At 37.6% G+C, this 27,640-nt stretch overlaps 1 protein-coding gene across 3 annotated transcripts in view; it reads left to right on the forward strand.

Annotated features, from left to right (window-relative positions):
* Positions 1-27,433, forward strand: part of brinp2 (bone morphogenetic protein/retinoic acid inducible neural-specific 2) — a 186,485-nt gene extending 159,052 nt beyond the window's left edge. For all 3 annotated transcript variants that reach the window (XM_081597761.1, XM_081597762.1, XM_081597763.1), the window contains exons 7-9: positions 20,734-20,956; positions 23,171-23,477; positions 25,078-27,433. In XM_081597761.1, coding sequence (XP_081453887.1) covers positions 20,734-20,956; positions 23,171-23,477; positions 25,078-25,899 — 1,352 coding nt within the window. In that variant the 3' untranslated portion in view covers positions 25,900-27,433. The remainder of the gene's footprint in view (positions 1-20,733; positions 20,957-23,170; positions 23,478-25,077) is intronic.
* Positions 27,434-27,640: the final 207 nt, after the last annotated feature.

Here is a 27,640-nt window from a genome sequence, read left to right on the forward strand (position 1 = left end):
TTTGCTTTGTATTTGGTGAAATAAAGAAAACATATGCAACTCCAGTGTTCTTTTTTTTTTTCAGACTCAAAAGCAGATTTTTTGTATTGACGAAGGTGCAGGTGAGATTGTCTGAGAAATTGGGCAGCAGTAAGATTTTGAAAGAAATGGGCGTTCTGCAGAAGAACGTTGCCTGAAGCTGAAGTGGACCTTTGAAAAGTTTCCAAGCCAGCCTTCATGTACGAGTGCAAATAAATAAAGTTTGCTTTTATTTCCAACTATTACACTTCTATTTTTTTTTACCTATTGAAACAAAGTGTGACATCTGTGATGCCAAATGGATTCCTTGTAGCTGGTCAGAATTACAAGTTGTACATGAGCAGAGCAATGCCCATGGCTCCCTGTGTCTAGCAACTCCTGGGTTTGCCTACAGTCATTCACATAGAAAGGCACTTTGACACCTTAGGGTTATTGTTATCAGACGCCTGAAGCGCCTCAACTCCTTAGAGTCAACCAGCAGCAGTCAATCCTCTAGCTCTTTTCAGATTTCCAAGGTTCTTTCCTGATAGGTCCAGACACCCAACAGCTTTATTCCAACATAATTGGAATAAAGCTAGGCATCAAATCTATTCAAAACTATCTGAAAAAACTTGAAATATATAAAGTCTTGTTTACATTGTTAGTTTTTCCCTGGCGAAGACAGTCTATCTGTAGAAAAAAATAAAAAACTTCCATTATAAATCTAAGAACATAAAAGTGCGGATTGTAAATATTTTACCAGACACTGTTGCATCAACCATAATTTAATATGAAAGTTTTTGCTTGAAGCCTCTCTAATTTGACACATCTAAACCTATCGATGTTTGACCTATGATGTAACGAGGTGGAATAGTCATGTGGGCCTCCTTGTGCCAAAACCAGGATCTCATATAATACTTCCTTAGTTGTTGCCAAAACTTGTAAAGGAAGTTTACAAGTTATTATTGCAATAAGCATTAATAAATATTATTGAAATGTTAAGATCAGCAGAAAAAGGAAAGTGTAAAAAAAAAGAAAAATGCATTTTTGCAAAAAATGACTAAAAAACTATTAATGATCTATTTTTAGTATGGGTAATCATTCCTCTACAAGTAGCAGGGTACACAATACAACTGATGTTGCATTATTACTGAATTACTTGAATAAAAACATCCTATTAAATAGTTAGTTATATGTTTGTAATTTATAGAAAGTCTGTTACTTGAGACACTTCAACAGCTAAAGAAATAACTAGATAATGTAAGAACATTGTGGCACATCAGTGACTAGTATGTTCATCACGATGGGGTTAGTATATATATATATATCAATTAATTACAATCACTGTTATTAAAATAAGCACAACTGTTTGTAGCGTCAAAACAATTTCTCTGCAGAAAGACTGAGTGCAAGTGTTAACAGGATGTAAGCCCTTTATGAACAAAGTGCACATTTACTCAACAGCCTTGTTTAAGTAGAATGCAGTTCTGCATTACTTATAATTTCAGAATGGGTGGATATTTTTATACTCAATGGTGAAAACATCCTCTTGTCATCTGATACTCTAGAATATTTTAAAACAGTCTTATGAGCAGGTTCTTTGAAGTAAATTGTTTCAAAGCTTTATGATGTTTTTATGCAAGCACAGTCGTGTACAAATGACTTAAAACAACTTTGACCTTATGTTTAGAAAAAAAAAGAAAAAAATTGAACTGCACTTTTTTTTAGCCCTCAGAAGTTTTGAACATATTTTTGTACATCACAATCACCACAGGGGCAACATTCAGTCTAAAGTATTAAGTGATTAGCAAGTCAAATAAACCAAGAAATTTTAATGCACTGCAAATATTCAATTAAAAAATAACTCGGAGAGACGTTACTAATTGCAACTATTCTCGACATGGTTACGCGTAGATGATTGACAGGCCAAATTAGGCAAAAGTAGTTCTGGCTTAGTTTATCATTCTTTTTGAAAAACCTACAATCATCTGGCACTTTAATGCTGTTAAGTGATTTCTAGCTGCTTCTCAGACTGGCTGAACCAACAATGTCCTGGTGCTAAGTACCTCCGTTTCTCTCTGGAGACTCAATTAGACACATAGCCAATCAAATATCATTACAACACAACGCATGTGTGTTCACTTTTTGTGCACTTGTGTTATTTTATCTGTTTTTAGTAACAACTCCAGCTGTATATTATAACGCAGACGGCCCTTAGATAATGAGGTGCTCATTAACGGCTCCACAGTCAGGATCGACTGAACTTTTTCTCTTTAAGGTTTCTTTTCTTTTGTAAATGAACCTCTACGAGGTGAACAGCCTGAGAGTTTGATATGTGGCACAGGTCATAGTTTAGAAGAATGTCATTTATTTAGACAAACACTAAGATCAAATATCACTGATCATCATCAATTTCAGGAGTTGTTCTTCAGCTTCATCTTGAAACTCGGGGGTTTGCGCCTTCTCAGTACAACAGCAAGGTTTTTAATAAATTGGTCAACAAAAGACTATCAAGTTATGCACAAATTACCAACCATTTATTGTTTAACGTAACATCATTAGAATTGTAATAATGTTCTCCTTTAGCAGCAGTAGAAATAGTTGTTGCCCATCTGTCTTGAAATAGTTGATTGTATTAGAAGACTTTTTTGTTTAAATTATGTAACTGTGTGGTTTTCATTGAAGGTCGTTATGGTAAAAAGAGTCTCACACGTACCTGCACCAAATCACTCAAAACATTTAGCAACAACTCATCCAGTACGTAACAAAAGAGAAGTGGAACAACATCTGAAATATTGCAGTTCTCACTTGCCTCAATTAAGGTTATTTTTGAAAAAATGTAATCTATACGAGAGCTTCTGGATGAAAACCACAGCTCACTTTAACATATGTCCAAACACTAGTTTCATTCACACAAAAACGTTTTTTGGATTGTATCTTTATTTGGTAAACTGACAAAAGTAGGGGTATTAAACTTTTGTTAACCCAGTCTCTATCTGTCTGGTGTTAAAATATGTTTGAAAATTTGCAATAATCAACTATGTCAAAATAAATAAATAAAAGCATAGTCAGGTAAAATCTGTGAGGGTGCAAATACTTTTTCACAGCGCTTTTGTTGCCGTTATTTGAAATACCTGAGTCTGTGCTGTAAACGAGCCTTCACTTTGTAAATTGAGTCAAAACTATATGATCTTTAGTATTTGTCCTAAAATTTTGACCCGTCCTCACCAGCTCAGCCTTGCTATGCCGTAATGAGTTAGTAAAGCACAACATTGACAAACAGTCAATCTGTTGCTTATCTCTTCCATCCAATGTGCTCTCAGTGATTGTATAAGAGCTTGGCAACAAATGATCCCGAGTTTGTTAATTAGACTGCAGCCCACTGCACATTTAGTCATCATTTAGAGCCTTTCCCTCACCCCTCTTCTCCGGCATGGGCCAAGTCGGTTGAAGAATCGCCGTTTCAGTCAATCTGTAATCTAATTTAACCAGAGAACTGGCCGACTGACTGAACAATTAGTATCCGTTTACATCCACCTGTAACTAAGTCAAGCAGAGCCGGAGTCATTATGACTGGATGATCGACTTCTATTTAATACCAAATGACCTGAGATATTTACAGCCTCGCATTATTCTTCTCAGCAGTAACATCTTATTGGAAGGAGATAATTGGGAACAAATCTGCTGTTCATAAATTCTCAATGTGCTCTTCATTAGGATTTTTAATTATATCTCCCTGTGTAAAAGGTTAAGTGTAGGAGTGGAGAGATGCACCTCAGCATAAGTCGCCGGTTTGCAACTGTTGCCAAAACCCCTCGGAGCAATCTCTATTTCCATTCCTCTCTCAGCCAATCTGTTTTAATCTGTCTTCCCCCCACCCCTTCTGACTCTTCAGAGCCGGCGGGGAACAAAGTCATTCCCAGAGCCTCGGTACAGGAAGCTCAGTAGAGTCTAAGCCTCGTGCAAACAGTACCTATCTTTACTTTACCCTGAGCCACAAGTACCTTTGACATCTTACAGTGAGAGCCTGGAGAACTTCTCCACTCAATCCTGTGAGAACAGAAGGCCGCTGTGAAGTTACACAAAGATGTTTTCACCCCTAACTGTTTATCTGCTTGCTGTTGGAAGCTACACCGCGGCTGTGTCTTGACAGGCATTGTTGAAAGCAAGAACAAAATGATCAATAAATAGAAGAGGTGTTTGACACTTTATCGCAGAATTAATAGGAGAGCCGTAAACTGAATTTGTCGTGTCTTTGGTAATCAAGGGCTCCTGTAACATAACTGCTTACTGAATACCACGTAGGCGTTGTTAGAAGTCTTTTATGAAGGGAAATTGTGCTTTTTTTGTCAGAAGAAAAAAAAAGGCAAGTGGGAATTTGGTGCTTGAGCGATGGATGTGTCATGCAACCTTGTTATCAAACCATAGACACATCAACACTGTTAAAAAAAAATCATCTGTAGACTTCACATGCATATAAAGAGAGAGGCATAGCCTATTGCGTTTAGATGAATAGCAATTTAAAAGCACAGCTTGTACGGATCAGAAGGTGAATTCTCCCAAGGACCAAAGACAAACTATTTTCTGCAGGCTGAATGACAAGAGGATCATATCCTTCACTTACAAGGAGATAAGATAAAAACATTCTTTCTACCACAAGAGAAAAACAGTAAATATGCATGCCGGAAGATCTTAATGCCTAACGACTTTAGAATCATTGTTTTACTGTCTATTTTTTTTCTTAGCAAATTGCTAAAATCATTAAATCAGTACAGAAGTGTAGTAAAAAAAAATTTCTAAGACTGACATCATGTATTTCCAACATCAGGTATCGTCTCTTGGTTAGGATTCAGTAAGTGGGAAATATGAATATTATTATTTAAAAATAATTTTCTCATTGGGGGAAAAAGTTAAAACAAGAAGAGAAAAAAACACATCTGTTAACCTGGAAGAGTTATGTGCTGTATCACTCTGTAATGTGGTCTTGTAATGTTATTGATTATCCAGCTGTCCTTTATGCACCAGTAACTTGGTAATATTATCCCTTCAGTGATGGTTCTGGGTTTAAACCTCAAACAAGCACCCAGTTGATGCTAAATTCTCTTTAGGTTTGGCTAAACAGATCGTTTCTCCTCAGACTACTTGGAAACAGGAAGTTGTGCCAATTCACAATTTTTTACTATTTTTTTTATTTCCAGAAGGACATGTGTTTCTTCATTAGTGGTGCAGTTGGTAGTAGGAGCAGGAAGGTCCAGGGTTTGAATCTGATCCTGGATTCTTTCTGCATGGAGTTTGCATGTTTTCCTTGGGTATGTTCAGGTTGCCATGTGGCAGTCACAGAGTCCAGCTGTTTAGTTATCCTTTGATTCCTAAGTTTCAAATCCCTGACTGGAAATGTTTGCTTATTTTATTTGTACAAAGTTCTTTAAATGTCCTGTGAGTAAATGTATATTGCCCATTTGTCCATAACAACTGGAACTTTAAATATCTAGCACTTACTTTTGCAATCTCTAATAAAGGAGCACCCCTCAGATTCATTACACTTTCTGCTACGGCGGGAGTGAAATTACTGCAATAACCCCATATTGACCGGAAATCGCATCGTCTCCTCCTTTCAGAAACCGTTGGAATTATTCACACAGCGCAAAGTGTGGTGGAATTACGGTACTGCAGCTTTGGCTGTGTCGTCAGCCTAGAAGGGTTAATTGGTTACTCTAAATTTGCCCTTACCTAGGTGCAAGTGTGTGTGTGTGTGTGTGTGTGTGTGTGTGTGGGGGTGTGTGTGTGTGTGTGTGTGTGTGTGTGTCTGTTTATTTTTATGTCACCCTGTAATGGACTGATAACTATATACTGTGGATGGATGAATACCTTTTCCAGCTTTACTCTCCAAAACGAGCCGAAGGATTTTATTCCAAAATTGCTTCTGTAACGCCATGCACACCATCAGCAGGTGGAGATATTTGACCACACTGACATATTTGAACTTAATTTAATTCCAGTGAGCATAGCAATCGCATGACATGTACAGAAAAGATAAAATACCCTACAGTGACAATTAACATGTCCCATAAAAGCACTGAGAGTGTCAGAAGATGCTCATGTTGATTGAGTTTTGTATGATGAGATTATATATATATTTTTTTTCATTGTTTCATTAAGCCACTATTTTAAAATAATTTATTGGTGGTTAGATGCTTTTGTTTCATATTAAATTCTACTGGCACATTCGTTTTTTGTTTTTTTTACATCAATTACTGCAGGCGCACATTTTGGGCTACATTCCTTTACTTTCTGATGTTTGCATGTAGACTGCTGAGTATGATGAAAGAAGGGAGCCTGACAAACAGACGATACAGGATACATTGATGAGTAGCAGCTCTACAACCTGGAAATTATTCAGCGTGCCTCTCTTTCACCTTAGTCTTTCCAGCAGGTTTTCAGCTGAGTCACTGGAGTAACTTCAAGGTTAAATTCTGTCTTTCCCAACTTTACAAAGAGACATGCACTTCTTTCAGCTTGCTTTCCTTTTTTGGGTACTTCTATTAGGACAGGTAAATGCCCATAATAGTTTTTGATCTAGGAAACATGCTTGCAGCTGAAAGAGGGAGCAGGTCACATGATTGGACTGCAAAGAAGTTGTCCCCAACACACCTGATGCCTGAGTGTCCCGGACATGTTCTGGCTTTCAGGGAGCATATAGCTGTTAGGCAGCATCAGTCAAACTGAATCCACTTGGGCTGGAGTGCAAGTCACCTGTGAGATCATCTCTGCCTTTAGCAGAGTGCTAAGTAAAGCAACATCCAATCGGGAATTTAGAAAAAAAAAATGTCTTTGCTAAATTTTAACGTTTTTTGTGTCATGGAAGTGTGCTGAAGTTCTGTTGATGTGTAATTTTTTGCAAATGTTTTGTTTTTATTATTTTATTGCTTGTATAAATGTTTGCTGCTCAGTTGGGTTTAATTTGAAGAGAAATTAAGCAGTAAACTGCGTTTTGGTTCAGAGTTTAATGGATATGTTTACGTCACAGTGAACAGATCACCTGCTGAACTATCTATAATCTGCTGAGCATCCTTGAATATAGATCAGCGAAAACATGAGGGAACATTTATTTTTCAGGCAAGCCAATATAAATACTAAATGTACAGTATGTGCTCTTGATATAAATAGTTTGCTATTTTTTATTCAGGGAACCTTGATATGATTTTTTTTTAACATAGCTTTTTAATAGAACCATCTTTATAAAACCCATGACTTCAGTTGTGAACTGCTAAAATTTGTCAGATTCACATATGTCAGAAATAACATTGTGACTTTAAGAGTTAAAGTAGAAGGTAAGACAGTAGTTATGTCTGAAAGTAGACACATTTAAATTTTTGTGGTGTAAAAAAAAAAATATATATATATATAGGGCTGCACAGTGGAGCAGTTGGTAGAGCTGTTGCCTTGCAGCAAGGAGGTTCTGGGCTCAATTCCCGGCCTGGGGTCTTTCTGCATGGAGTTTGCTTGTTCTCCCTGTGCGTGCGTGGGTTTTCTCCGGGTACTCCGGTTTCCTCCCACAGTCCAAAAACATGACTGTTAGGTTAATTGGCCTCTCCAAATTGCCCCAGGTGTGAGTGTGTGTGTGCATGGTTGTGTGTCTTGTGTGTCTCTGTGTTGCGCTGCGACAGACTGGCGACCTGTCCAGGGTGAACCCCACCTCTCACCCAAAACATTGGCTGGAGATAGGCACCAGCACCCCTCCCGACCCCACTGAGGGAAAAAGGGTGCAAGAAGATGGATGGATGGATATATATATATTATTTTTTTATTTTATTTTTTTTAAAAAAAAAAAAAATATATATATATATATATATAAATATATAAATATATATATATATATATATTTTTTTTTTTACACCACAAAAATTGAAATGTGTCTACTTTCAGACATAACTACTGTCTTACCTTCTACTTTAACTCTTAAAGTCACAATGTTATTTCTGACATATGTGAATCTGACAAATTTTAGCAGTTCACAACTGAAGTCATGGGTTTTATAAAGATGGTTCTATTATATATATATTTTATAATTTGACCATTTAATACATATTTTAGAGAAATATTTTTGTTCTTTTTTGCACGTTCAATTTAGTTTTATAGTTTGACTACAAAAAAAAATTAATGCTACCCTTTTATATGACTGTAAAACATATTTTATTAATTTTTAATTTTAATGCCAGTTGTTTAGGGAGTTAAATCTGTACCAAATTGGGGAAGAACAAACAAGTAACGTTTTTCATGTTTTTTTTTTTAATAGCATAACTTGAAACATACATTTCTTGTCATTTTTCTGAACGTGTTCATGGCTAGAAGTATTTCAGAAACACATAACAACCATATAAAAGTGAGAATCTGGGTGGCTAAAAAAAAAATCCAGTATGTGATGTAACCCGGTTGGTAATGGTCTGTTTTTATGGACTGGGCTTTGCTAACCTACACAGAGGAGCCTGTGGTTAATGCCAAAGGTGTAAAAATCTAAACAGAGCTCTCCCATAATTTGGGATCATTTGCAGCATGAGTGGGTGCACAGATAAAACCCATCTGTCTGGAGACAAATGCAGCAATGGCCCATATGGACTCCTTTTGCTAAATGAGACCTCAGGAGCGTTCAAGGTTAATGCCCCTTTATTAGGCCTGGGCATCAGACCCTGCAACAGATTTCCTTTTAATGTAGGAGGTCTGTATGCTAATGATTGCTTTACACCTGTAAAGTAGATGTTTACTAATGCTAACCTTTGTTAATGTGGGTTTATAATTGAAACCAAATAGACTTCTTGAACAGTTTTGCAACCTGTTTTGCATTCAAAGCCATAGAAAACGATGGCCTTTCCTTAAGCTACTTAACCAAACACTTCATTATACACATATGGATGATTGATTAAAAATGCACTTTATATACGGGAGGGATGATTTTTCAGATGGTTTGACTAAAAGAAATGATGGTTACTTATTCACTTTGAAAAAATAACAGTTCAATGAAACAATGGGCAGATGCTGATTTATTTATGTTTTGTGGTTTTTAAGATTTTGGGGTTTGCTGGCTGTAATGTCTGAAGATATTTGGCATTGAAAGTGATGTGAAAAGAATTGTCTTCAATGCCTGACGTGCTGAGTGAGCTGAAAGACCACGAAACTGATTCTGTTACTTTTCAAAGTAATTCTAAGATGGGTTCTGAAGACCTCTCTCGTTTTTTTTGTTGATGATTGCTGATGTAAAAGATGTATTGTACAGGGCTGGAGAATATTTTATTCGTACTGGGAAAATCCTCCTTGTCGAGCTCCTCAGAAGAATAGAAACATTTAAATAACTCTTGATGTTTCCTGGGGAAACAGATTGTGTTTTCCGTCTCCTTATAAAGTCGGTGTCGAAAGATGTCAGCGTTGTGTACATGAAAGACATCTCTTTTACAAATGCCACAGGGTCCTCTCCAGTGTGGCCGTGACATTTGAGGGGACGGATCAATGAATAGAAATATAAAGAAGAGTTTATTTTGTCGGACCCTTTCACACTTCTGCTAATACACACACGCGCGCGCAACGCCGACTAACGCACCGAAGCGAGGGCTGCATGACGATGAATCCACGTCCTGTTCATCCCTGTAGCCTTCAATTTAATAGTGACAACCTAGACTTTGCAGGGAATAATACCCTGAAATGTCACATCTTCAGACAACATCTTAATCGTTGTGCATGATGGAGTGAAGCGGGCCAGCGACGTTCGGTCTTTCCTGAGCAGCTGCCGTTAAGATGTCCTTGAGCAACCCCCGGCTGCTCTACCGGAGCACTTCAGTGGCCTGTAGTAGAAAGCAGAGGTTTTACTTGGCCGCTCTCGGCGCCCAATCATGTGAGGCTGTATTTTCCCTGTGCAGACCCCTGATGCGTGTAACTTAGCAAGTGCGAAACAAACCTGATGGAAAAGCGCATATGCCTCCTGTCAACCCCTGATGCATAAATTGGGAGAAAAGGGGGAGAAAAAATGATTGAGAGGCTTACCCCTCAGGTGGACGCTGCTTGAAAGTAGCTTGCTGGATATTAACGACGGACCTCCTCCTCCCTCCATGTTCGCCCAAATCCATTTTCCATTTCTGATCTCTCTGCAGTACTCAGGGAGGTACTTCATCTTCAAACAGCGATGCCGAAGGCGCCGTGGCCTCCTGCTGCGTCGGTTTCTGCTAGGGGTGGTAGAATCTGACCTAGAGGATTAAACGGCACCAAAGCAAGGAGGAAGATGTGGGATTTTTCTCACTTGCAACTGATATATTATGCAACATATCGAATACTTTAGGGTACCATGCGATTACATTGACGTGAACAAGATGCTAAGTATTATTACAATTGGGAGAACAATGTTGCATGTGTTTATCATGGAGTTCAAATTGACATGTTGGACTATTTTTAAATCATAAAAGTCTAAGAAAAGGACAAAATCATAAGACTGAAAGCTTTAGTTTGCAAGACATGCTGTGTGTACAAATTTGTGTTTCTAAATACAAATCATTCTTTTCAAGGAAACCCCCATGAAATATTTATACAGTATGGCTTGTTGTTTATTCAGATGCTTTTATTCCACATTATGGTCCAAACTTAAGCAATTTGTAGCTGTTTTTTCTGATTATCTCAGTATTACATATTTATAGTTGCATTTAATGCAAATGCAGACTCCTCTATGCTACGTCTAAATTATGGAAAACTCAGGTTTGTTAAATCTGTCTATGAAAGAATTAAATTCAGTTTTCCATGACGGCATATGGAAAAGGAAAAAAGGATACAGTTAACACAAGCTCTTTGTTGAAAGACACTCCGATGCATATGTCCTTAAAGTCACTTGTTAATTTCACCATGCTATTTTACATCCTCTCAATGCCAACTTGTCTTATCTTTAGAGTCTATGTTGTTTTTTTTTAGAGGCTTTTATTTCCTGTAGCAAGGACAGGTAGCAGACAGACAGAAGAAAATGCTGCTCAAACTGACAGGCTAATCAGCCATCTCATAGCATCAGCTGACATTTAGTGAGTCACATTTAATTATGCCTTACACACAGACTGGCACAGAGCACTTTGAAAATCTACCAACTTTTAAGCAGGCATTTGTCACTGCGCTTCCATTAGTTGGCAAAGGCAGCCAGAATTTCACAATCATGTCGAGAAAACACATTTTCTGCTTAAATGAGCTCTTCTGTTTTATGTGGCCTCTCGTGCCAAAGGGAGCTACTTGTGCAAAGGGGATAGATATCTCACTTAAAATAAACTGCTCTTTCCAACTTTGTCTTGTTTGCAGACTTTATATAAGGTTCTAAATATGAAGAAATGTACCACATTTTGTAAACGATCGTCGCTAGTGTGGCTAACCTTCATCGTCAGTCTCACAACCTACAAGATTTTTAAATAAAGCTACAGAAAGATTATTTTCTTTTTTCTGCTTACATAATGCAGTGCAAAGTGTGCCTTTTTGTTCTGAGTGTTGCTACGTTTTAAATAGAAATGAATCTCTTTTTCCCGTAAATATAAGCCGTTACAGATTGATGGTAGCTGTTTTTACCGTCCTGCCGACTCAGAAACCTTTCTGGTCTTATACCTTGCTGCTGCTTTAAACGAAGAGGAAAGTTGTGCTCCGAGTTCAGATTGATCTTCTTTACAACTTACCGAGGGCTGAAGGTACAGCACTAAAGAGTTCTTTTTTTCAAGTTAGGATCACCCACAGGGGTCCACTAACAAACACCCCGGTGGCATTATTTCCCATGTTTTGTGCCTGCGCATATATATTGGTTTCACAAACCGAAATGAATCCCATTTCTCACTTAGACGATAGGTTTGCGATCTGGAGAGTGGATCTGTCACATATTTTAGGATTTGTGTGCTTTACTCGAACACACTTCAGTTTCATTCAGTTGGCGCCGTGTTAGTGCAAAGGGTGGTTCTGTTTAGGGGCTTTTTTTTTTCTTTTTTTGTGGCACAGAGTGACTATTTTTCAAGTGGGCAAGGTAAACTTCCCCTGCAGCAGTGCCTGACAGGGAGCGAATTGGTCTGTCATTTGTTTCATTTGTATTCCACAGAAAGTTGGAGCTTAGTGCTTCAGGTAAAGTCTTTGAATGAGAGCTTTTGAATGGGACTGACATGGCAGAACATCAGCAGGGACAGGTAATCTTTTTTTTCCTGCTTTGTAGGAAAGAAGGGATGAAACGCAGGAATATATTTCTGGTTATAAATAATCGTTATCAAAAAAGTTTAATGATTGTTGTATACATATCACAACGGTTAAGCTAATCTGAATATTTCATGCTTTATTAAAATTTTATTACAAAAATTAAAATAACGTTTCCAGTAGTTAAGTTTTTTTGTAAAATTAATATTAAACCACAGAGGTCTTGTATGAGCTTTGAAATGTCGTCACACTATTGTTTGTCAGGAGTTAGCATGAACCTGTGTGAGATTCTTCTCCTTCTCTAAAAATACCACAATATCAAGAAAAAGCAAGTTCTTATACTAATCTAAAGAAATGAAATAAAATACCCAACAGTCATTTATGCTACATCTTAAATAACTTTTATAATTGCAGTAATTGGCGTATTATGTTATTTAAATTAATGTTTATTCTGATGCATAGAGATAAGCAAAGGTATAGGGAACACTCTGTTAAATTCAGCAGAAGTTTTCAAGGGGTTTCGGGACAAACTTTCATACTATGGATGAGTGACAATCTTTCAGTGTCCTGTTCAAAGTTATCTGTGTTTTTTTGCAACCAATAAAAAAGAAAGAAAATCAGACTGGATAGACTGGATTTTCTAAAATACCTCTTTATGTGACAGGATGTCATAAATGTGACATAACACCAGTTATGAAGAGGAAGAAGTTTTCATGAAGTGTAAATAATGACACTTTGAATCCAACTTTGCATGAAAAGTACATAAGTGTCAGCTTTGCATCCTTGGGTAAATAATAGTTTTAATGCAAAATTGAATCAAAACTTGCATCAAAAGTCCATTAAAATGGTCAACTTTGCATTAAAAGTGTCTTTATTTACCGAATGACACGTCATGACAACAGTGAAAAGGTGTTATGTCATGTTTATGACGGTGTCATGTCACACCCCTTCAAATAAAGTATTACCATCTAATCTATCTTTCTTGTGATCATTGGACAAACGTGGGAGCCATTTTTCACCCAGCTTACCAGCAGTGCACAGCAACTGGCAGTGGAGCGCCCTCCATTACCAGTTAATCCAGCACTTTTCTGGTAGTTCTTTTTCTAAATATGCAAGGGCAGATGCATGGACATTTTACTTTGTCTTTATTTATTTAATTTCTAACATTCAAAAAAAAGTGTTTTAGGTAAACTGTGAAAATAGACTAATCTGTTCCAAATGATGCTGCACAGTCAAGCTTGTGTGATATGTGCACTACATGCTGTGCTGAAAAAATAATAATAAATGCCTTCCACTGCCATCTCTATCTGTATGTTAATTTAGTCATCAAATTTCCATTTGGAGCATGATGTCCTAAAAATGTGAAATTTAGATCAACTTTTGATCTAGTGACTGAGCGAAGTGTAAATCAGGTCTGTTTAAAAGGCAGCACAGGCTGCAAACTTCTCTCACAAGTCAAATTTTATTATTACTTAGCTAAACATTTGGAAAATGTCAATATTGCGCTTATTATAATAACTCCCACAGAGTGGGTGGCAGGATTCGGCAACTACTGAGTCAGAAATCTTGACTTTTAAAAGCTGGCATACAATAGCAAAAGTAACATAGGATTTGTAAAGCTCTGGAAGATTGCATGCAAATCTTTAAAAAATGTTCAAATTGTAATTAATCTACTGATGATGAATAGTTCAGCATTTGGTTACTTCTAAATTTACTAAATTTTAGTATAAGGACATGACTGAGTCCTCTTCAACATAAGATGCATTGTCTCCTTTATGTTTGTAGGGGATTATGAACTAATCTAAAAACAAAATGCTTTACTAGAAGCAAATGTAATTAGAGCATATCATAATAAATAGTCTCTGAAACTGATTTTTTTTTATCGCTGCTTTCTATCTGTTCTCTCACAGATTCCTAGATATGTGGGCAACACGAAAAAGGCCAACTTTCTTGTTGCGGTTTGTGTATGACAAAGACAATTTGGTCGGAAGCAATTACATAAAGCTTTTGTTTTGTGTAGCAAAGTCTGCACTTTTGAAATCACCATTTGCACTTAACTTCCCTCAATGTCAATTGAAAGGGATTATTTTGGTGTTCCTCTGAATAATTCACAAGAAAAAGAAGTCAAAATGCCTTATAATTACCGTCTGTGCTAATAATAAATTGAGCCACTGTTCTAGGAGATAAACCAAATCACTGATGTGGAATTAAACATGCCTCAAAAACCAATTTAAGCACCGTTTCAAATAAAGAGGATCTACATTTTTTTTTTTTGGGGGGGGGACATAAAACTATGTGCTTCATGTGAGCAGCAGTGTCAGTCATGTATGATGGATGGAGCTTTTAATGTATTACAGACACCTCGAAGTGATGGAGATAGCAGCTTTGTCGACAGCTCTGGACCCTGTGTTTTCCACTCCGCATCCCCCAGCTGGCAGCTCAGCAGAATAAACTAGAAAAGAGATGGAGTTTTTGCCACATTTGCCTGAAGACATCCCAACACCAGCGTCATTTTGTCTGTGCAGTCGAATTAAAAGCACATCGGAAGCATTATAATTATTGAAGTTGCAGTAGCAAGAAATCATCAGGGACTTAATGAAAGACTTCAGTGAGATGTGACTGACAGATGAGTACACCACAACAATAGCAACAAAAAAAAAAGATGTCTGAGACACAATTGTGTTAGCTGGGAAAGAAATGTCAAACCATCAGTTCTGATTCCAGCTATCATAGAGACAGTTTGACAATGGTTAGAGCTTGTTTACATTTATGATAAAAAAAAAAAAGTCAGGACATCTGATTTCAGTTGTAAAGTGTAAATCAGTGGAGAAAACATCCGCCCGCACACAGTTAGCAGAAGCTGGGTTTTTTTTTATAGACCAGCCACTACCACTTTTAAATAATCTGTTTGTAAAATAAGAGCTTGTTTATAAATTGCCTTGTTATCCTGGGATGTAAAACCTGATAACTGAAGAGCTGAGTGTGTTAAAGGTTAAACTGGTAAAACCAGTTCACGTCAAAATGCAACACATACAATCTAGAATAAATTTTTCCTTTGCAACATAGTAACTGGCAAACAAATTGCGTTGAATTATGTCCAAAATTAAGACATGTTTCGTATTATGTTATTTTTTTCCCATATTAATGATAGATTTGTCATTTAAAAACAGCTGCTGTCACAGTTTACTATATTTTAACTTGATTTGTTTTATCAGAACTCGGGTCTAAAAGGATGAATTATCATTTTGAATTTGCAATTTAAAATGATCTCAGAACTTTGTTCGACATGTTGTGGCAAATCTTACTTTCATACTTACGCACTATTGTAGTTTTATCTCTAACCACAACTGTTCTAGCTACGTAAGATATTGTAAAACTGATGTTTTCAATTCTAAAGTGTCATGAATACTTTGTGGTGGTGCCTCCTTATTTACTCTAAACAAGTATGGTTCTGGACATTGGATTGTATATTTCTAGATCACAATGACCTATTCAATTCAGTGTATAATTCTAATCAGTGTAACTAGGAAACTTGGTTGTTTATTTGGCTTTTGGGGATCCTAAAATCCCATTACGGTCTGTTCAGTCTACTGCTTTTTTTTAAGAGAATGTCAAGGCAACCACCAGACTTCTGCCAGCCAGTCACTTAGCTGCCATCTCTGCTTGAAAATGGCATGAATCATTTACTCAGCACCGATATTAAGATTTCAAGGCCGGGTTGTCACCCATTAGGGAAAATAACACCCCTGGCTCTTTATCTGATAGATTTTGAGTGGGTAAAATTGACCATAAATTTTGAACATAGTCATAAACGTCAAGGAAAGGGTGGAAAATAGACAGACAAATTCCTCCAGCCTAATGACACTGGAAATGATTACTAAAGATGTGTTAAATAGAAAGTGAGAGTTGAACTAGAAGATGTAGAAGGGGGGAAAAATGAAAATTAAAACATAAAATAGAGAGGGGGTTGTTGGATGGTTGAAGAATGAAGGTAAATTCTCTTTGAGTTCATGAGTGATTGAAAGAATGGAGAATGAGCGAATAGCGGAAATGCAACATGGATCACACTATATGTGTCTGAGGGAAGAAAAGACTGATGAACCTTTATGAAGCAGCACCAACACACTGGTCAATTTGTTACATGAGCCTTGCTAGCAGTAGGGTCAGACCCCCTGTTTTTCTTCAGAAGCTATTTGATAATCTGTGGATGAACTTATTTTTAGAAGAAACTTTGATCAGATTCTTAGGTAAATGAGTCAAATACAACACAATATTTTGCATTTGGACAATTTTGTCATTGGTTCTAAGAACAAAATGTACTAGTAATTTGTTTATTGTAATATGTCAGTTTGATATCCACAAAGGATCCACTTTACTTCAGATGTTATCACTGCAGTGACTAATTGCTGTACATCCTGGGAAAAGCAGATGTGCTTTTTGCATAATTTTGTTTAGGTGTCTTGAGATTCATTATTTCATGTACAGTTGATGTTTTCAGAAATCTAAATGAATGATAACTAACATAGAGGACCAAATTTCACTCAAAGATGTACACGCTCCATTAAAATTGAAGGACTTTGGATGTTTCAAATGATTTGAGTCCTGTATAAGTCATGTCACCATCGATTAGGGAAGCTCTGACAAAAACTAGATGTTTTTAGAAAGCAAGACAAAGCACTGAAGAAGTTGCAGGAATTTCCATGGCTGTGTCTTAGCAGTGAAAAAAATCTCCTGTAGTCTTCAAATGTCTGGAACTAAGATTTTAAGGTTATATGACAGAAAGTTGTGGGAAAATAGAGGTTATGGTGTAACAGAAGTTAGTTGTTGTTTTTATTTTTCATCCCAGTGAGTTCAAGTATACATTCAAACCAACAAAAAGTAGATTTCAGCAAAGGACAGGTAAAGTTTTGGAGTGGTCTAGCGAGAAAATCAATGGGATTTTCTAAAGAAAACTGTGAATAATGCATGTACCTACAAGCTGATAGATTTAGACAACCTTAGTAAGATAGAGCAACTCAACATTACCTAGTCAAAATGCGGCGTGCTGATAGACTCCTTCCAAAGAAAACTGAAACTCCTGAAACTAACAGACCTTGAAAAAAAATTGCTTTATCTCAGCGAAATAAGTAATAAATGGACATCTTGAGTTTACGAAGCTCCACAGTCAATTTTCAGTTTAGTTAGATGTTGAACAGCTTCAAAATGCTGAAAAGCAGTACATCTGGCTGTTTTAAACTGGAATCAGGTCTAATTCTTATGTTTTAATAGAGTTGAAGCCAAAATCGCTTTATCTCAGCGAAAGAAGTAATAAATGACCCTAGTTATTGCATCTTCTTTCTTTTCACATTCTTCCACCACCACTTATGTCTATTTTTCAGTAGAATTGTACAAATTATACGTGTCACATTCAAGGTTATAGTCAAAGTTTTGAATTATTACCTATTTTCAAGACACAAAAACTTTAATTAAACCATGACTGTCTATACTCTTTAAGATCCATTATGACCTTGTCAAAAACTGTGACTATTAGTGAGCAGCAATAACTTATACATTATTTTAATAGCAGTTTGCTTTGACACAGAATACAAAAAATGGTCTACAGCATATTTAAGTAATTGTTTTTTAATGATTTGTGACAACTGTGAAAGTGAAGAACTAAAAGCTACAAATAGTAGCCTGCAACAAAAGCATTAATTTACTCAATGAGAAAGTCAAAACTGCACTTTTAACCTCAAGCAAGGAGCTGACAAATGATTCCAGAGAGACACCAGGAAGCCAGAGAAGAAAGGCAGGAAGCAAAAGTGAGCAAACGCGAGCAAGCTGAGCTAGGCAACTCAGAAGAGAGACAACCTCATCTTGTCAAGTAGAGAACAATCACAGAGAGGGAAGGAGGCAGATGAGCACAAAGAGAGGGATGGAAAGAACCTGACCATTGTGTCATCTGGGATCACTGAGCACTGTAATAGGCTTGAGTTTCGTCAGTCGGGCTCAGCGTGGGTCGACTGGGCTGCGGATTCCTCCATGCCAAAAGCAGCGCCTGGGAATAGGATTCCCCAGCAGACCCACGAAATCTGAGAAGGTCTCACTTAGCTGGCTCTAGAAGAAATAACATTTGAAGTCTTCATAACTGGCAGGTTCTGCTTCCGGTGCCTCATAATAAAACGTAAGAACACCTGGTGTTAAACTTGATGTGTAATTCATATCATTGATTGCTCCCGTGTAATTTGGTCCAGCTGTCTTTGTTTTATTGCAAATAAATATTTAATTTGACCCTTAAAATGCTCTCGCACTGCCCTTGAGAAAACCAAATACTCTCACGCATTTTCAAGACAAAGCCAATTCTGCAACTTTTTATTAAGTTATTACACAACCTATCACGACTACGGTGTTTTTAAACCGCAACATGTGTCTGTTTGAAATTATTTCGTGTGCCTTTTAAGATGGGTCCAGTTCAGTTTTGTCCGGTGTATGTTTTGCTCTTATCGCACTTATTTTAAGATATTTTTTACAACCAACAAAGTTTTTAGAATGCTCTTTTTTTTTTCTGGAGGTTTCATAAACATCAGACCATCTTATAAAAGATCTTATGTGAAATAATCTGATTCAAGTTTAGCAACTTTAGTTATTTCAAACGTTGAAGTAAAAAGGATCAAATGCAGTTTGGACTCTTGAAACACTGACGGAGCCTTTTAAATTCACTTCAAACCAAAGACTGAGAATCAAATCCTAACTTTTGCTTCACTAGGCACCAGTTACGCTTGCTGAGATTTTCTTATAGCGGCTGCAATGTACACAATACTACACAAAACTCTCATTGACTAGTCATACAGACAAGCAATCGGGAGGAAAATTACACATAACTTTAAAAGTAATGATAATTCTTTTATTTGTGCAATTTAACATGTTTTTATCTTCAAGATCACGACACTCTGGACAATGAGCCATGCTACCTATATCATAAAATGTGGTAGCAAACGGGCTTTTAAACAACCAGACTAAAATGAGAAAACTTAGTGTGAGTCAGTCCCTGCATACAGGAAACACACAGGGCAGCATGTGTCTACGCTCTGTGGCCTCTCAGCTGGATTCACACAAAGTTAAACATACAGTATCATGAAACAGCAGGGGATGAATCCTTGATCTATGGGACTAATCCTTGTGTTTCTGTCTCGCACTTATCAGGATCAAAGCTATCCTCTTTAACATCACCCACCGCCTTTCCAAACAAAAGGCAAGAACATCAGTGGTAGGCGACAAAAACATCCTTAGTGCATAACAGTCCTCAAGTCCTCATAAAAGCTCTTTTTAAGTTGATAAAATTGTGTCTTGATATGTGTTACCTATGTAATTTTAATGCCATTCTTTCACATACCACAAGCAATATTTATTTTGTAAATGTTTAAACAAGATAAACAATTGGTTCAGGAAGTACAACCTGAAACCAGTAAAAATCTAATCTTATAAAAGCAATGGGATAGAATAGAATCTGGTTTTATCTAAAGGTTATTTAGATATAACCTTTTTAGTCCCACAGTGGGTAGATTCAGGTGTTAAAATGTAAAAGTAAACTACAACCCACTTATTATGTAATAGTCTATTTCTATATAATATATCTATAATATATAGCTACTTACCAAATTATTCAAAATGTAAAAAGTAGCAAATTTTTAGCTACCTAAACATTTATTTCAAAACTGTACATGAATGTACTTGATTCTGTTAAATTACGCAGATATATCACACTCAACGAAACAGGCATATTTTGACAAATTTCAGGTTTTGTCAAAAATCTTGAATTTTTATATTTTTCTGAAATAATAATAAAAAAAAGTTGTAATCTACTGCTGCTAACTTCGTTTAAAACTATCTCATTTGTGAACGGTATTAATGTCTCTGCTAAAGCAGTGAAATGTAAGCGGTACTGTCACCCTGGAACAGCCAAATTTATAGGAGCGTCTGCATTACACTTCTGCTTCTTTATTTTGTTTTGCTTTTGATTAACAGCTGCTGTGACAGCTGCAGAGTGTGCAGTAAATTGTGTCAAAGGACTGTTTTCCATTTTGAAGGGGACACCCAAAGCTAGAGGCTGGCCTTTTGCTATTTTGCTGTATAGCTTTATTGGTCTATTCAGCTTGTGATTATGGGTGCACTCCTAAATTGTTTGGGAATAATGAAAGATTTACGACATAAATGGAAATGCCCATCTGCATGTGACGCCAGACAGCCATTTATCAAGCTTTCTAAATGACAGTGTTGGCAGTGATACCACAGTGACCGTGATGAGACTCTAATAGTTAGGCGAACGAGAACACACGCACATTAAAGGGCTCGTGTTTACCTTGTAAATCCAATTTAGTAGCCGAAAACAGCTTTTGTGTTTTCTAATGAGACATTCAGCTCTACCAGCTTCTCGTTCATTTTTCCGCTTATGCCACCAGTGGAGAAATTGAAGGCTAAAGAGTTTTGACGGGCTCATCTAATTTCCTTCTGTTGTCTCATTTTTTTATTTTTTTTATTTTTTTTACACTCTTCCTGTCTCTCTTGTGTTCTCTTCAGATGAATTCAAAGCCTTCCTAAAGCGGCTCCCCACCGACCGATTTTTAAATGTGTCTGCGGTTGCCAAGTTCTGGTCAGCTGACCTGCCCCTGCAGAAGCGCTATGCTCAGCTGGAGGCCAGCACTGTGCTGGTGTCAGGAAAAGCCCAAAAGATAGTGAGGAAGCTCTTCACCCTGAGCAAACGCTGCCCCAAGCAAGCCCGCATAAGTCTGCCTCGAGAAAGGTAAGCTGCAACGACACCGTCAGCAAACACACTAAAAGATTACAGTGTAATTTGCTACAGCTGAGAGCTAATGTTCATCTTTTTAATCATCTTTAACTTTTTCCTTTTTTCATTTTCTTTCTACACAAAGAAAGAAAACAATGCTGTTTTTCTAACAAATAAAAATCAGTATATAGGTGTTGGAAGCCTATATTCCCCATGCGACACAAACATTTATGCAAAGATTTAATATCAGAGGCATTTAATTTCCCAAGCGAAACTGAAAGATTAAGCTTTCTCGATGTTACCATTAAGATTTTCTGCTATCTTTGAGACTTTGTATAAACTCAGGATGCAAAAAAGGAGCTCATCGTAATTAACAGGCAGACATTTGGTGTGTCAAGCAAAGATCTAATAATTCCCCTTCTTATCGCTTCCTGATGTTGCTGAACAGTCTGCAAAAGGAATGCTGCATGAGTCGTCAATTAAAATCCAATCCAACCCAACATCCAGCAGTAGGCAATTTTTTTAATATAAAGCATCCACTTGTTTGAGTTGTGATTTCTGCCCTGTTTGACTTCTTCCCCCTGTGCCAAAGCTGCAGGAAGAAGAAACTGTTTTTTCCTACTAGCCTAAATTTCTTGTGCCATCAACTGACATGTTTCCATTAATTAGCCAGATAATGGCTTTTGTCTTTATTTTTCTTTTCTTTTGTTGCCTAAAACATTGTTTAGAAAGAAAGTGGTGGGGATTTTTTTTTGTGCCAAAATCACTTTTGGCAAAAAATGACTTGGGCCATTAGTTTAAGAAAGTGACAATGTTGGACATGTTGCCATTTAACTTTTCAGGAAAAATAGTAAATGTCTACATTAGTTGTTTGTCTTGTCACCATGTCAGCCCATTTCTACGTGGAGCACATTAATTCACAAGCATTAAGTATCCCAATTGAGGCCCCCAACACTCAGTTGAGGTGTTGGGGGGCCAATTTAGCCCCCATTTATTAACTTTAAATGCATGGTTTGAAAAGAGATATGTTATCCTGCTATAAAGTTTTCTTAAAGTTTTCCTTTTCAAATTATATCTTGGAATAATTCCATTGTGGATAAAGACGAAACATGGAAGGCTGCTAAAAGAAAAAGAACAGAAAAAAGGTCTCAAAACAGGAAATTGGATGTGATCAAGCTGGAAGGAAGCAGAAACAGTAGGGAAGCATAACGGGCTGGAACACACTGATCTGGCGAAGAACCAGGCAAACTGAGCAGATAATACGGGGAGCAAGGTAATGGCCGACACAAAACCAGTAATTGCCAATTAGAGACCGGCGTGAGGCAAAGAAAGGATGCAAAACTAGCTGGAAGCACAGCAAGTCAAAAATATGACTAGGTTCAGGAAAACCAAATTTAAGATCAAACAAAAAGAAGTTAACTAGAAAATCAAGCAGAATTTTAAATAACAGTTGTGAATGATAAAAAAAAAAAAACAAAGAAAAAGTTTTTGTTTCCAAATGTTCTGGCTTAACAATATGAGTACAGATACATTTTTCCCGTTCATACGCTCAGTACCATATTTTTTATTTCAAAATTAGTATTATGACAATAAAGATTGCAATTTGTACTTTTTTACTCTGGGGTACGTCGGGTTAGGTTAGTCATTCTGTGCCAGGAGGAAACAGTCCTCCTGTAGACAAACTTAGTTCCCCACTTATATTTTGTTGTTAGTAATTAAAACACCTGAACACAGAGAAGATGTTAGCACATTTAATGTGATGTGTAACTAACAGAATAAGTTCAAAATGTACAAAGACAGAGTTCCTCCAAACAATGATCAATTGATAGTCGACATCACTGGGAGTAAACGGAAGAAACAAGAAGATCAAGGGACAAAGACGAACTAAATAATGACTCAAACATCAAAACCCATAATTTACTAATATTCAGAAAGTTGGTTAGATGGGTAAATTAGTCTGGCAGGCAATTACTTAGTGCAAGAATGCATCATTTACAGAGAATATCATTCTATGTGTGCACAATGGAGCAAGTATTTCAGAGGTAAGTTAATTTTATCGTTAGATGCATTTTAAAATCTCATCACAGAGATGAAGAATAACATTTGCACATTTAACTTGCATTTATATGAACAGTGGTACGTGACTAAAAGGATAGTTGTCTCCTGACGGCACTGTCAGACTTTTCACACAAACGTTTACTGATGTTTCTTCCTTCTCCTTCCCAACAGGCCTGTTGGCTTTTGGCTGGGTACGGCTCAGTCTCTGCTCTACTGCAACGAGCATGGAGTCCTGGGAACGTTTTCTGAGGAGGCTAAAAGCTGCACATGTCCTGTGGACCAGCCCGCCTGCCAAGGAGCAATCCCCTGTGTTGTGGGCACCTCTCCCAACTCCTGCTCCCAGTGTGCCACCGACAACGCCACCCGATGCGGAGCCTGTCACCATGGCAACATCCTCCATCTTGGTTCCTGCCGTCCGAGCGTTGGGGCCTCGCTGGACCATTATCTGAATTTTGACCTGGACATGCCAGATGCTGAGGTTCTCGGAGCTTTTACTTTCCACATTTATGCAAATCCATTGAACAGGCAGTGTGAGACAAAAGATTCAATTTTAAACATATCCTCTGCTAACATTTGAGATGTACTTAGCAAACCGCAGCAAGATTACATGCTGTGTAGCCATAAACAGGTTTCTAGCATAACTGTTGGATAAACTACATGTACTAGTCTGTCATTGTTTCCTGTGAGTGACATGGTTTTAAGCATAATCCACAAATTCTGAAATGGTTCAGGGTGGAGCTTTGGTAATGCAATTCCAGGGGACTGCTTTATTTATTCCGAAACCAGTTTGGATGTGTGTTGAGTGTCATTGTCCAATGGCATCCAGGTTTCAACCATCTGACCTAAACCTTCACCCTTAGAACAAAGGACCTTGGTTTGAATGTTCAGGAACAACATAGGAACCACCAAGGTTCAAACCTTTGAGTTGAGGGTTGAGCCTTCATATTGAAACTACTGGCAGACATGGACTGAGCAAATAATGACATAGGAAAAAGGCACTTGCTTCAAAATGGACACCTTTAAGCTAGCCTTAAACCTTTTGCTGCCCACATGGTAAACCCAAATGGTGTCTGGAGAAAATAAATATTGTCATACAAGGCAAAGACTAAACGATGCTTGCCACAACATGAAGCAATGGTTGGAAGAGGCAAGGTGAGGCTATCAAACTAAATACACTGTACAAGCTGCCAAGCTTGGTGGTGTAAGTTGTTGTGCTGTTTCACAAGCTTGGGAACTGTTGCAGTGCACAAAGTGGATGGAGCTATAGAGATGGAGGAACACCTCCATGGTGTTTTCAACGTCCCCTTAAACCACAATGTATCCGGTTGAAACCTAGACATAGTACATACTCCAAAAGGGTAAAGATCACAAAGACACCTTTTGGAATGGATGGGGCATCCAAAGATCAAGCTTCAGGACTGACTGTGTTCAAAATGTACGGGGTATGTTTGAAAGGCAAGTCCTTGTCAGGAAGTTAAATCTAAAATCTTTACCAAAAAGAGCAGATACAAAGACTCAGGCAGAGATATGCCAGAATCTTGGTAACAAAAAAGGTGTAATTACAGTGTAATTTCCAAAGGGGCGTCTAACCAAACTATTGGTAGGGGTTTATGTTCAAATTGTGACCATATGGGTCACCCATTTTCTACATAATTTTCTCTTTATGTAGAAATTATGACTTTCATTGAATATTGAATATGTAAGCTTTCCAAAGGCAGATTTTATACTATGATGTTTCTGAAACCGTTTCCATGAAGACAGAATTATGCTATGAAATCCCTTGACATCGTGGTCACTGGGAACAAAATGCATGACCAACAAGTAAATCAAATAATTTTACTTAATATTTGCTTAGATTACAAAAATTACTCCAATATCATTTTTGCTGTCATCAAGATCAGAAAAAGTCAGTTTATAGGAATGCTTTTGAAAGTTTATGGTGACTTTTAGTTTCTTCACATTTTCCATATTTGTGATTATTTTCAGTTAACCTTAGAGAAATACAACTTCAGACTCATATCAGAAAATTCACCCTTTCGTGTAAGTACGCTCTTGCTTATCTTCTCATTCTGTCCTAGGTGAAGTACTTGCTTCAGCGCCTCGACAGCAGAATTGAGGTCCACGCCATCTACATCAGCAATGACGTCCGCTTGGGAAGCTGGTTCAATCCTGCCTGGAGAAAAAGGATGTTACTTACACTCAAGAGCAACAAAAACAAATCCAACCTCATCCACATGCTAATGGGTATTTCTTTCCAGATATGCTCAACTAAAAATTCGACACTGGAACCTGTGCCTGTCATTTATGTAAATCCTTTTGGGGGCAGCCACTCGGAGAGCTGGTTCATGCCCGTGAATCAGCCTGAGTTCCCTGAATGGGAGAGAACTAGACTGGACAGCACTCCCAATGCACAGTGTTACAACTGGACACTGTCACTGGGGAACAAGTGGAAGTCCTTTTTTGAAACGGTCCACATCTACCTACGGAGCCGCATCGTCACGGACGATCCGACGGTGAACGAAACTCTCTTTTACGAACCTTTGGATTTGGATGATCAGACGTCAAACTTGGGCTACATGAAGATCAACACTCTGAAAGTCTTTGGATATAGCATGCACTTTGATCCTGAAGGCATCAAGGACCTGATTCTCCAACTCGACTACCCCTACACGCAGGGCACGCAGGACGCTGCCTTTCTGATGTTGCTGGAGATGAGAGATCGGATTAACCGTCTGTCTCCACCGGCGCCGCAGCCACTTGACCTGTTTTCTTGTCTGCTGCGCCACCGCCTCAAGCTGTCTGCAGGAGAGGTGGCACGAATCAAGGATTCTCTGCAGATCTTCAACTCCAAGCTCCCCAATGCTTTTCCAGAACCTGATCTGGCCCAGCTTTGCAGCTAGCTAGATTAGCACTCTTGGTTCAGGAGTTTTACTGCACCCAGAGTGGAGTTGCTGCTTCATGGACAATCCTATGTCGAGTACACAGAAGATTAACCTACTCTGAAAGTCTTATGCTGGGCCTTTCTTTTCTTTCACTTTTTTCATTGGTTGGTAGGTGCAACTTGTTTCTTCTGTAGAGACTCTGCTTTACCAACCGGATGGAGTACTTTTGCTATTACTGCCGTGCTTTTGGTGAACTCTCTGACCGGACCAGGTCAAGCATCTTATCTATTCTCAAAAGTCTGTTTTTTTTGTTTGTTTGTTTGTTTTGAACTGCAGAGATACTGTAATCTCTGTCAAGGTTTGAGATTTTATCTTAGGAAGAAGAACTTTAGAGTGGAGTTGGAAAAATGTGTCAAAAGAAGAGGATTTTCCTTTTATAACTCTATTTTCTTTGGAAAAAGAACAATTGGGTTGGGGATGGAGGGTGGTTATATTATCCATGTGGTGAATAAGTTATGTTATGCTTAACAGTTTGAAATTTGATAATCCTGACCCCTGCTAATGTCTTTGAGTATTTCTTTTTAATCCACATCTTCCATTTTATCTGGCATTTTAAAACGTATATCTATTATCATCCAAACGAGAAGCCTGTTAGTGATGTTCTGTTCATGGTGGTGTGTCTGTGCCAAAAGCAGATGAACACATTGGCAAATCTGAGTGGAAAAAACATTGGCATATGCTGTCTTTTCTTACTCTTTTAACCTGAAAGTGGCAGAAAGAAATCACGTGACATGATAACAAGGGGGATCTGTGGATGTAGTGCTGTAAATAATGCTCCATTTAATTCAAGATTGTGGACAAGTGCACATTGCTTTCTAGATAACCGAGTAAAAGACCAAAAAAATGTTTATAACAAAACAGACTCATGCCTTATATGGAAAGTTAATGTTAAAACAAGAAGCACATTTAATTTCTGTTTGGTTTTGAAGCAAAAAGTTGTTTCGCTTTTTATATTTCTACCAGGACAGAACAACAGACAGAATCTCCAGAGTATGTGATGATGTAGCTTTTCTATGTACAACAAATGCCAGTCACATTTTCTGCTCTTGTTTCAATTCAGTGTTGTGGAGAAATTTGAATCACTTTTCACAGTGCCCACCAGTACTTGCACTATGTAACTGTTCTGCAAAATCTCCAGTTATACAAAATCTCTGTAACTAATGGACCTTTTAGTTTTTTTGTTTTGCTTTGAAAATGGTTTCCAAAGTTTTAAACATGTTTTTAAGTCGGTATTTGCTTTTTGTCAATCTAGCTTTCTTTTTTTCTTCTCTCTTTACGTGGGTCACACTTCTAGCAGCAGTTATCACGGCAAACGCACGGTCAGAAAGTTTATCACGGGCAGTAAGGGTCCCCGTCAGAGTCGCAGACTTACGAGTAAGACACTTGATATGATGATACATTTACTTTGCCAATTTCTCACAGTAAACCCTGTATGTCATTTTCTGCTGTTCTGTGCTCAGCTTGCTTAAGTAAAAGCAAAGTGTTTTATCTACTTTGGAGTTTGTTTTTAATTTCTAAAAAAAAAAACACCCAAAAACACCTCTTTCAAAACCTTCTATAAGTGCTAGGAGGTGGATTAGAAATGTTTATTGGCCTCTGACTCACAATTTATCAGCCTCAAGATAATACACACGTCACATTTCTACAACAATCTAGGAAAGCAGATGAAAAGTTGTGATCCATATTTTCCCAGTCATAA

This window comes from Poecilia reticulata, chromosome 17 (assembly GCF_904066995.2).
Source record: "Poecilia reticulata chromosome 17, P_reticulata-male-v2, whole genome shotgun sequence".
In the NCBI taxonomy this organism is placed as follows: Eukaryota; Metazoa; Chordata; class Actinopteri; order Cyprinodontiformes; family Poeciliidae; genus Poecilia; species Poecilia reticulata.